We start from the raw sequence: 12,684 nt of genomic DNA, 5'->3' as shown, positions 1-12,684 counted from the left end.
AAAAACCTAAATAGATAAAGCAAAACAGCAAGGACGAAAAATCATGCAAGGACTAGGAAATAGGACCAGTTTTAGGAATTTAATATGTCTACACACAAATAGTGATGGTGACAAGAAGGAAGAAGGTAGACTACTTACAAATGGATCAACGGAAGGTGATTATTAACAGGAAAAGAAAGTCATAGAATGTAAGAAAAATAGAGAAATGAATAAATTGAAAATATAAAAGAAAGAGACTCAACAGCTACTAGTAGAGAATACAGGAATATAAGATGAGGAAATTTCTACACAGGATTACAACCTCCATCCACCTTCCAAAAATCTGGGTAGCATAATTAACATTTTAAGAAATCATCTGTACTGAGAGCTGTTGGAGGGGAGGAGGCTGGGGGGCTGGGTGAAATAGGTGAAGGGGGATAAATGGTGACGGCAGACTTAACTTTGGGTGATGAACACACAATACAATATACAGATGATGCATTATAGAATTGTACACGAAAAACTTATATAATTTTATTAATCAATGTCATTCCCATTAAATTCAATACAAATTATTTTAAAAAAGGAATCAGGTGTACGAAAAAATGTCAAACAGGACAAATAACAGAATTGAAGCTATTATTACAAAGATGCACACCCGACCTAACTGAATTAGTACTGGAAAGGGAGAACCAGACACAGTATGAGGAGAAGACTAGGACAGACATGCACGTCATTGTTAGACAGCAATTTCTGAAAAATGCCTAAACAGAAAAATAAAATCCAAATGAAAAGGGAAATGTTAGTAGATAACATCTGGCCTCTGAATCATTGAAGAATACCTCCTCCCCATATACTTTTTCCCTTCATTCCCTTCCAACAGCCCTCCTTAGCTAGAATCTAAGGAAACGTAAAATTCCTGAAATCAATCTAGTTACTAGGCACGAGGAACTGTAGCTAGGTCACATTACTATTTTTTTGTAATATATGAATTTTATTTCCATCTTGATTTTTAAAATTTATTGTGTTAAAATACACATAAAATTTATCATCTTAATCATTTTTAATTGAATGTAATAAGTACATTCACATTCTTGTGCAGCCATCACCACCATCCATCCCATAATTCTTTTCAGCTTGTAAAACTGAAGCTCTATACCCATTAAACAGTAACTTTCCATTCTCCCTCAGCCCCTGACAACTATAATTATACTTTCTGTCTTTATGATTTTCACTATTCTAATTACTTCATATAAGTGGAATCATATAGTATTTTTTGTGACAAGACTACTTCATTTAGTATAATGTCTTCACGTTCATCCATATAGCATATGTCAGAATTTCTAAGGTTGAATAATATCCCATTGTATACATATCCCACATTTTGCTTACCTAGTCATCTGTCAATGGACACTTTGCTTCTACGTTTTACCTATTGTGAACAATGCTACTATAAAGTGGCTATACAAGTATCTCTTCAAGACCCTGCATTCAATTATTTTGGGTATATACCCAGAAGTGGAATTGCTAGGTCATATGGTAATTCTATATTTTAAATTTTTTGAGGAACTTCCATACTGTTTTACACACAGCTGTATCATTTTACACTCCACCAACAGTGCACAAGGGTTCCAATTTCTCCATATCCTAAAACTGGTCCTATTTCCTAGTCCTTGCATGATTTTTAGCCCTGTTGCTTTGCTGACACTTGTTGTTTCCTGTTTGTTTGTTTTTAAAATATATTTTTATTGATTTCAGAGAGGAAGGCAGAGGGAAAGAGAGATAGAAACATCAATGATGACAGAGAATCATTGATCAGCTGTTTCCTGCACACCCCACACTGGGGGGTCAAGCCTGCAACCCCGGCATGTGGCCTGAGCAGGAATTGAACCGTGTTCTCCTGGTTCATAGGTCAACACTCAACCACTGAGCCATGCTGGCCAGGCGTTTTCTGTTTTTCTGATAGCAGCCATCCTACTGGGTGTGCTTTGCATTTTCCTAATAATTAGTGATGTTGAGCATCATGTACTTAGTGACTAATCTTGTATCTTCTTTGGAGAAATGTCTCTTCAAGTTCTTTGCCCACTGTTGGGCTGTTTGGTTTTTTGTTGTTGAATTTTAGGAGTTCTCAATATATTTTGGATATTAATCCCTTATCAGACATATGATTTGCATATATTTTCTCTCATTCTGTAGGTTGCCTTTTTATTCTGTTGGCAGTGTCTTTTCTTAATATATTTTTATTAATTTCAGAGAGGAAGGGGGAGAGAGAGAGAGAGAGAGAGATAGAAACATCAATGACGAGAGAGAATCATTGACTGGCTGCCTCCTGCATGCTCCCTACTGGGGATTGAGCCCACAAGCCAGGCATGTGCCCTTGACTAGAATTGAACCTGGGGCCCTTCAGTCCACAGGCCAATGCTCCATCCACTGAGCCAAACCAGCTAGGGCTGTTGATAGTGTCTTTTGATGCATAGGTTACTGCCATCTTTTCCAGTAACAAAAGTAATACCAAAATCCCAACAACTTAGCTAGATAAGCTAGATAAAAGTAGCAACCACATTTAGACACAGCACACAAAAGATAAAGATAAGAAGATTTCTGTTTTCTCATTTCAGCTTGCATGTCCCAGCCTGGGTGAGATGTGCTGATATGCCCCTGGCTCAAGGAACACTGAGTGAGAGAGTTCATGGCTGGTCTGGGCAGCCTACCCCTATTACTAGTAGAACAAGTCATGTACATTTCCTGCTGTGTACAGGACAGAACCATAAGAAAATGCTCTGTAAGGAGACAGTTCAACACTTTGGTCACTTGGTAGTTGGGTTCTGAAGACATTAGGGGAGCACAATGAATAGGGAAGAATAAGTTACTTACTTGCCTGCCATCTTGTCCCACATTTGTTTGACCTCTTACAACAGTTCGAATATTGTCATCCAGTCTCCTGGTAAAAAAAGTTAAAGAATACAAATCATTAAAATAATCTCTATTCTGGGCTAATCAAAAGAGCAAGAGTTAGTAATTTATCCAGCATCTTCTGCAGATTGTACCCACTTGTCCAGAAAATCAAACAAGTTTGAATGATATAAGAAACACTGAGGCCTTGGGCCCAAGTGGAGCCTAACAGTAGTGTAAAAAGCCAAGCCCAGCATAGCCTGACGAGTTGCCTCTGTTTTTAAAAAAAGGGCTGTTTTCACTTAGTATTCAGAGTGTCCAAAAGACCCATATAACTTTTAGTATTTTTCATGGAATAAACCAAAAATGAGAAAGTTGCTTAAACTTTATGGGAAGAAGCCAGAGAATCCAAATTACCCCACATAAATTCCTTCCTCAGAAACTTCCTCCAGAACCTTAAAAGGGATAAGGAGCCAGGGTAATATACGAAATCAGTCCTTTACCTTCCGGGCCCTGATTGTGCAACCTATGCAGGAGACAGGCTTGTAGCCTCTAGCTCCTCTTTCTCCAGGGGCTCAACAGGGGCCACTAATGATGTCTCAACCAGAGACATCTATTTTAGTCAATTCCATTTTACTTGAAGAATCCATTAAAGGTCTGCGAGCAGAAGGAAAATAACCGGCTCACAAGTGATTTCTGGATCATCAGAGAATTTCCATTACTTGTGCAAACCCTAGACAACTTAGTGGTCTCCACTAGAATTGTTATAGCAAAAGTCTACCAAACGATGAACTGGCTTCTTTGCACTTCTTAAGGCATCCAATTCAACAAAACATTAACAATAGAGGTCTTCACCAAAAAAATCCAAAGGGGGAAAAATCTCCTGGATTCAAAATAAAGGCTTCTTCTCATCAAAAGTTAAAAAGCAAATCTACAGTTAATATGTTTAATTACAAATATATATAAATATATATATGTGTGTATGTGTGTGTGTGTGTGTGTGTGTGTGTGTGTATATATATATGTGTGTGTATATATATATATATATATATATATATATATATATATATATCCTATATAATAAAAGGGTAATATGCAAGTTGACCCTAACAGCAGAGCGACTGGGAATCACTGGTCACTATGACACACACTGACCACCAGGGGGCAGACGCTCAATGCAGGAGCTGCCCCCTGGTGGTCAGTGTGCTCCCACAGGGGGAGCTCTGCTCAGCCACAAGCCAGGCTGACGGCTGCCAGTACAGCGGTGGTGGTGGGAGCCTCTCCCGCCTCCTCAGCAGCGCTAAGGATGTCCGACTGCAGCTAGGCCTGCTCCCCGCTGGCAAGTGGACATCCCCCGAGGCTTCCAGAGGGATGTCTGACTGCCAGCTTAGGCCCAATCCCCCGGGGAGCGGGCCTAAGCTAGCAGGTGGTCTTTCCCCGAGGGGTCCTAGACTACAAGAGGGCACAGGCCGGGCTGAGGGACCCCCCCCACCCCCTGAGTGCACAAATATATACACTAGAGGCCCACTGCAGGAATATTCCTGCAAAAATAGGGCTTCCTGCAGCCGGAGTAAAGCAGAGAAGGGAGTGAAACCCACCGAGGTGGGCTTCGCTCCCGCCTCCGCCACCCCGCTTGCTTCCCTCCCATCTCTGCCAGCCCGCTTGCTTCGCAGCTTCGCTTCCTTCTGCAGCACTTGGCTCCTTTCTACATTGTCTTCAGTCTTCACTCTGCGCCTGTATATGCAAATTAACTTCCATCTTTGTTGGGTTAATTTGCATACTCGTCTGACTGGCTGGTGGGCATAGCGGAGTAACTCCAATTTGCATGTTTCTATTTTATTAGTGTAGATATCTGTATATAAAAAAGGCTAAGTGACCATCTGACCATCCAGTACATATGATGCGCACTGACCACCAGGGGGCAGACACTCAAAGCAGGTGCTGCCGAGCTGTGGTGACATGGCAGCTGCGGTTCTCGGGTGACGCACCCCAGAACCAGAGAGGAGGGAGCCTGATTCCTTGAGGGGCCGCGCAATTCCACCTTTGGCTGTGGATTGCTGGGGCACTGTCGGCCCCAAATCTGGTTTACTGCCGATAACATTTACTAATATACATTTTACTAACTTTCTTTCACCTTTGACACTTCTATTATAGAGAAAGGGTGACTACAATATTAAAATATTTTTTCTAATTAATTTCCTTTCAATATGCATGAATCCATGCACCGGGCCACTAGTTATGGTAATAATTATAATGAATAAATAAACACTGAGTATCTACCACGTGTTAAAACTGGAAATTCAGATGTGGACAAACCAGAACAAGGCTACTGGGCACGAAGGACACTTGATGACCACCCTAGACAATCACATCCTAGATTAATCACGATGTTTAATCTTGGGCCACCACCCATACCAACCAGCAGATCTAACCTCATTGGTAACTGGTATGTGGCCAATATATGTGTATACATGTATGTGTATACATATAAGCCCATATTCATATCTAAGCCTTAGGAATACACACACACACAAAGTAAATCTACTAAGAAAATAAAGCCATTACAAATATAGTAGAAATGCTGCCCTGGCCAGTGTTGCTCAGTGGGTTAGAGCATCGTCCTGTACACCGAAAGGCCCAGCGTTTGATTCCTGGTCAGGGCACATACCCAGGTTTTGGTTTGATCCCTGGTTAAGGTGTGTATGAGAGGCAACGGATCCTTGTTTCTCTCTAACATCAATGTTTCTCTCTCTCTCTCTCTCTCTCTTTCTAGACTCTCTCATTTCCTCTCCTTCTAAAATCAATTTTAATCAGTTAGCCGCCACGATATTTTGAATTTAATTTAAAAAGGTCTGCCATTTGCGTCTATAGACACTTATGGCATACAAATGGTTAAAAAATATATAAAAATGCTTTTGCCTCCTTTTATAACAACTGTTTTGAATAGCCTGTTACAGTTTTCTTCCCTTTTAACAAATAATTGAAGACTGATCAAAGAATTGAGGTCTTTGCCACAGGCTTGTATGAAAACCCACATAAAAAGAATTATTTTTCTTTCAAATGACCATTTATAGCAAAAGTGAGATTTCAGATAATGAAGCATATTTTTCATTATTAATAATCATATAGTATTACTTACCTTATTTTCAGTCTAATCTTGTTCACAACTTCGTCTATGTTTGCCAGAGACTACAATAAAGAAGGAAAAGTGCCAGCTATTATTTCGCTTCCTGGAATTCCTCTTTTACAGGGAAATGATGAACTATAATGGCTATTGATGACATCTCAGAAAATGTAATCAGAGAGTACAATTCAATTTTTACTTTAAAAAAAAAAAAGTATAGTGGAAATTGGCAACGATTGCAAAATCCAGCCTGGTATCTATTTTTATAAACGAAGTTTTATTGGAACACAGCCATACCCATTCACTTACATATTATCTACAGTTGGCTTTGAACTACAAAGTTGAGTAATTGCAACAAAGATTGAATGGTCCACAAATCCTAAAATATTTATTATTTTGCCTGACCCCTGATATATAGAATCATAAAAAATTCATACAACAAATATAGCAATGAATGAACATACATACAACATGGATAAATCTTACTAATATAATGTTGCACACAAAAGAAAGCTTGACAACAAGAGTATATACAGTAGGATCCCATTTTTATAGTTAAAAAATGAGTGAAACTATTCTCTCGTTTTAGAAGCAAAGATAGTGGTTATCTTTGGAGGAGACAGTGACTATGAGCAGGCAAGACAGGGTCATCTAAAGATGTTTTATTTCTTCTTTTATATAGATAGATAGATAGATAGATAGATAGATAGATAGATAGATAGATAGATAGATTGATTTTAGAGAGGAAGGGAGAGGGAGAGATAGAAACATCAATGATAAGAAAGAACCATTGATTGTCTGCCTCTTGCATGCCCCTTACTGGGGATCGAGCCCACAACCTGGGCACGTGCCCTTGACCAGAATCGAACCCAGGACCCTTCAGTCTGCAGGCTGACGCTCTATCCACTGAGCCAAACTGACTAAGGCATGAAGATGTTTTATTTCTTGATCTGGGTGGTAGTTACATGGCTGAATTCATTTTGTGAAAATTCATCAAGCTATACACTTAAGATCTGTGTACTCTTCCATGTTATGTTACTCTTTAATAAATAAATATATCTATTTTTTCTAAGTGTATAGATCCACTAGAAAATAGTCTGGAATGATAAATACTAGAACTTGTAATCTATATTAGTAGCTAGAATCTATGATATCAGTAGCAGTAGCTGTAATCCATGAAAAGGAAAGATTTAAAATTTTTTTTTTGCCTGAGTATTTTCTAACTGCTCTATATTGACTATGCACTGCTACTGTAATTATAATACAGGTATTTCTGTTTTTAAGACAATGACAATAGAAACAAATGGACTAGTTCCAACATTAGGGAGCAAAAAATGTGAGGAAATGGTGCCCCCTAATGGAATAGAGATGGTACAACTTAATAGCACTTTTTTGGGGGGGGGGGGGGAGGGTTAGTCCTCACCAGAGGATATTTTTTCCCATTGATTTAGAGAGAGTGGAAGGGAAGAAGGGAGGGGGGGGTAGAGGGAGAGAGAGAGAGAGAGAGAGACAACAGACAGACAGAGAGAGAGATCAATTGGCTGCCTCCTGCACATGTCCCGAATGGGAACTTGACCAGGAATCAAACCCAAAATCCTTAGGTGTGAAGGCCGACACTCTTAACCACTTAGGCACCAGTCCTCTTCCTCTCTCTCTCTTTTACCAACAGATATTTTATCTGAGCAAGAACTGGGGGTGATGTAGGAACTGCTACCAGCAACCTGTGCTGGCAGGAGAAGACCAGGCTCCTGCCGGGAGCAGGGCTGGTAAGGAAATCAGGTCACAAGTGTTTGAGATGTCAGATGGGGCCATTCACATCTTGTCTACTGTTCTGACAAAGCCAATGGTTACTCTGAATTTCAGAAACCCAAGAACAGACTGAGGTAACAATAAATCTCAGAAAAGAGAGTTATTTTAATTGAGGAATCCTCTGTCAAGTTGTCATTGCAAAACCAGACTGAGTATAAATCACCACGGTGGTGACAGAACCTGAGTTGTCAGAGGACGTGGGTTTGGCAAATCTCTGCCACAAACAAATTTGCTGTATGTCTAGAGGGCAAGAGGTTTAACCTCTCTGAGTTTCTATTTCCTCATATGCAAAACAGGCATACTAGTTCTCACCTGGCTTATCTCTGCTGGAACCCATTCCTTTTTTAAAAAACAATTTTGGTACTTAAAAAAACTATTTAAAAAATGTTAACATTTGGGAAATTGGGGATGAAGGGTAGCCATGAATTCTTTCTGTTTTTTTGTTTGTTTTGTTAATACTCACCCAAAGATATTTTTCCATTAATTTTTAGAGCAAGTGGAAGGGAGGGGGAGAGACAGAGAGAAACATTGATGTTAGAGAGACACATGGATTGGTTGCCTCCCACATGCGCCGACCAGGGCTGGGGACAGGGCCTGCAACTGAAGTACATGCCCTTGACCAGATGGAACCTGCAGCCAATCAGTTCCTGGCCCGAAGCTCTCTCTATTCACTGAACCAAACCAGCTAGGACAGCCATGAATTCTTTGTACTATTCTTGCATCTTTTCTACAAATACAAAATTATCTCAAAATTTAAAATTGTAATCTATTTAAACTGATAAAACATGTAGAGGACCAAAAATTCAAACAGAAAAGGGCAGACAGTGGAAAGCAAGGCTTCTTTTCCCCTGTTCTGCCCGTCCACCTCCCAGTTCTCCTCGCCAGAGGCAATGGCTCTGGGCCAGTTTCTTTGGCACATTAGAGATGTCTATGTATCTGAAGCAGATCCATAACTTATATCCCCTTCCTTACATAAATGCACATTGTCCTGTACCATGCTTTTTTCACTTAATATAACTTGAAGATCATTCCACATCAGCAAATATTGATGTTTGGTGGTACAGTAATTATTGCTTAAATTTAATACTCTGTAGACATGAAGGTCTTGCTTAAGTCATAACAATTTTCCCGAAAAGAATAATTCAAAATATATTATGCTTTCAGATGTTCAACTGCATTTATTTTAAAAAGCAAAAAACACTCTGGCCTGTGTGGCTCAGCTGGCTGGGCATCATCCCATGCACTGAGAGGTTGCTGGTTTGAATCCAGGTCAGGGCACATACCCAGGTTGTAGGCTCAATCCCCAGCAGAGGGTGTGTGGGAGGCTGCTCATGGATGTGATGTCACATTGCTGTTTCTCTCTCTCTCTTCCCCTCTCCCTTCTTCTCTCTCTGAAAATCAATTTTAAAATATTAAAAAAAAATGCAAACCTGGTCAGCAAACCTGTTGAGCATGGACCAGTGAACCAGAAGGTCACATTTTCATTCTCAGTCAGGACACATGCCCAGGCTGTGGGCTCAGACTGCAGTGTGGGGCATGTAGAAGGCAGCTAATCAAATTTCTCTCATCATTGATGTTTCTATCTCTTTCCTCCTCGCCCTCCTCTCTGAAATCAATAAAAATATATATTTTTTAAAAACACACACACAAATAGGGAATGGACACTGGGTCGGTGGGGGCTTGCCCGGGTGGGAATGGCTGGGGGAGAGGGGCCAATTGGGGAAAAAGGAGACATATGTAAAACTTTAGACAATATAAAAAGAAAAACAAACAAACAAACAAAAAGCACAGGGAATGACCTAAAGGGCCCTCAACAGAAAAATTAAATAAATTAGGCCATATATATTTGATGGACTTTTGTCCCACCACTAAAGACACTGGCCAGGGAGACTCTGAAACAAATATCACTTAAGATAACATGCTAATAATGGGGAAAACACGTAAAAATACCAAGTACCCCATGAATACAACTTTTAAAAGACAAGAAAATTATAACGACTGCACGTTAGGTGGACTACTTGCTCTTTATCGTCCAGATTTTCTACTGGGGAAGCAAAAGGGAGAAGGGTGCTAACATTTAATGTGGATCTGTTATGCAATACTCCTCTGAACATTTTACAAAAATGATTTCCCTTAATCTTCTTACCAGGCTCTTTTCCTCCTCAGTATAAAGAATGGACAATAGGCCCTGAAAGCATACTTTGTCCAAGGTCACGGAGGCTGGATTTGGTGGAGGTCTGACTCCTGGGTCTTCACTCTTTCTTACTCTACCATGCTACCTCTAATACAATGGTTCCTGACCTAGTTTTTCTGCATCCCAACACACCTGAGGGATATGACACACTCCCTGCTATCAGCTCAGTGCCTCTCGATAACAATGATTCTCACCGGGGTTGAGGCCTCTCTGGCAGTTGGGAAAACGCCCCATAGGAATCCAGATTGGCTACCCTGGGTGGAGATGATACATCTACTCTTTGAGAATCATTCTTCTAGTTCTGTTGTAATGTGGCTGCACAGTGTTAATTCCATCGCTTACAAATGTCTTAATTATTGAAAAGTATTTCCTGACTTTAATGGTGATTCTTGTTGATTACAGGAAATACATAAAATCACACTCATCCCCAGCAGAGTATAATCACCATTAGCATTTTGGTATATTACCTTCTACTGCTCCTTCTATGCAAATACTATATGGCTTTTTAAAAAATTAAACTGAGATGATAAGCAATTTGACATCTTTTTTACTCTGAACCACACAGATGCATGCATTTTGAGGGAATCATTAAAAATTCTGTATAAACACAGCATGGATGGAACTGGAGAGCATTATGCTAAGTGAAATAAGCCAGTCAGAGAAAGATAAATACCACACGATCTCACTCATTTGTGGATTATAGAGAACAACATAGACTGATGAAAAGGGACAGACCCAAAGATTGAGATCAGGCTATCAATCCCCAGAAGGAAAGTAGGGGAGGGCGGGGGTAAGGGGAAGAGATCAACCGAAGGACTTGTATACATGTATATAAGCCAAACCAATGGACATGGACAACAGGGGGATGGGAGCATGAGTGTGCGGGGCGGGGCGGGGGGGGAAGGAGGTTGGGGGTTAATGGGGGGGATGAGGACACATTTGTAATACCTTAACTAATAATAAAAAATAAAAAATAAAAAAATTCTGTATAAACAGCTCCATATAACTCTTTTTTTCAAAGTTCTTAATTTTATTTTTTACAATATATTTTTATTGATTACAGAGAGGAAGGGAGAGGGAAAGAGAGAGAGAGAAAGAGAAACATCAATGATGACAGAGAATCATTGATCAGCTGCCTCCTGCATGCCCCCTACTGGGGATCGAGCCTGTAACCTGGGAATCGAACCATGACCTCCTGGTTCATAGGTCAATGCTCAATCACTGAGCCACGCCAGCCAGGCTTAATTCTATTTTTTAAAATAAATTTCATCTAGTTTCCCTAATCAAACCTCTAATGAAAACATGACAATTGTCATCTTCAGTTTTCTACTAGGAGACTGGAAGCCCAGCTACTCTTCAGAACCACCCACGAAGCTCTGTTATATACAGAAACCCACATTCCCCACACCTGGACCTGGTGAGTTAGAAACATCTGGGGATCTGTTCCAGTCCACACAGACACGCAGTAGTTGCCACTGAATAGAGACACCTTCACACCCTCCTCCTCGGAGTGTGTGAATTTATTCTTGATACACTGACATACTTTAAATATTCTAAATTCATAATTCACAGGTATTTTTTTAAAAAAATATATTTTATTGAGTTTTTTACAGAGAGGAAGGGAGAGAGATAGAGAGTTAGAAACATCGATGAGAGAGAAACATCAATCAGCTGCCTCCTGCACACCTCCTACTGGGGATGTGCCTGCAACCAGGGTACATGCCCTTGGCCGGAATCGAACCTGGGACCTTTCAGTCCGCAGGCCGATGCTCTATCCACTGAGCCAAACCGGTTAGGGCAATTCACAAGTATTTACTGCAGGTCCATGAGGCATAGAGATGGGTTTTGCCCAAGATATAGCAATAGCTGAAAGAAATTATAAATCATGCCACTACTTTTTATTACCTTTCCTTAAGGTCCATGGAAATCTGGGATAAATTGCTAAGTGTAAATCTGGGATTGGGGATATAAAGGTAACCCTGGGTCATAAATTTTCTGAGTCACCTAAGAAATTTCACAACACATTATCATGTACATGGGGACATAAGGCGAGACACATAACTAAATCTGGATGTCTTGTGCTCCCTACAGTAGTTTAAAAACAAGTATAACAACATATCAGTAAGATGTAAGAACCTGGTGGTTTCCTATACAATTTTCAAATCTAACACATACTTTGTTTTAGTGGGTCAGCAACCTTAATAGGGTGGGGTAAATGAAATATTTTCATGTTTAAAACTATCTCTATATCAGTTGTTCCCAAATTTCCATGTCCAGCTAATTCCCAGAATTCCTTTTTCATAGAAAATGATGAGCTGTACGTCCTCTAGTACACGGAAACACGGAAAGGTGGTGGGTTCAATTCCCACCTACTTTCAGGGTGCTTACAGGAGGCAGCTGATTGATGTTTCTCTCTCTCTCTCTCTCTCTCTCTCTCTCTCTCAAAAAAAAAAAAAAAATCAGTGAAAACATGTCCTCTGGTGAGGATTAAAAAACAACACTTTAATAAATTTCTGATATCATTTTTAAATAAAAAACAAAGAAAATGTGAGCGCTAAAGGCTATCTGTGAAATCTCAAAAGAGATAAATCACATAGTAGGATGCCATGTTTTCCAACTTTATTTTAAAAATTAACATGTCCATTAGAAAAAGCTGGTTTATGCCAAGATAGTAACAATTATGGGG

The 12,684-nt window shown here is 39.9% G+C and overlaps 1 protein-coding gene across 7 annotated transcripts in view; it reads right to left on the bottom strand.

Annotated features, from left to right (window-relative positions):
• VPS53 (VPS53 subunit of GARP complex) overlaps window positions 1-12,684 on the bottom strand; it is a 191,345-nt gene that overhangs the window by 136,009 nt on the left and 42,652 nt on the right. For all 7 annotated transcript variants that reach the window (XR_004972902.1, XR_004972903.1, XM_036340926.1 and 4 more), the window contains exons 7-8: window positions 6,011-6,060; window positions 2,854-2,920 (exon numbers count right to left, since the gene is read on the bottom strand). Coding sequence is in view for 5 of the 7 variants with exons in the window: in XM_036340926.1 (XP_036196819.1) it covers window positions 2,854-2,920; window positions 6,011-6,060 (117 nt within the window). In the remaining 2 variants the exon portion in view is untranslated. The remainder of the gene's footprint in view (window positions 1-2,853; window positions 2,921-6,010; window positions 6,061-12,684) is intronic.

This window comes from Myotis myotis, unplaced genomic scaffold, assembly GCF_014108235.1.
Source record: "Myotis myotis isolate mMyoMyo1 unplaced genomic scaffold, mMyoMyo1.p scaffold_m19_p_17, whole genome shotgun sequence".
In the NCBI taxonomy this organism is placed as follows: Eukaryota; Metazoa; Chordata; class Mammalia; order Chiroptera; family Vespertilionidae; genus Myotis; species Myotis myotis.
This window is presented reverse-complemented; position numbering and strand designations above follow the sequence as displayed.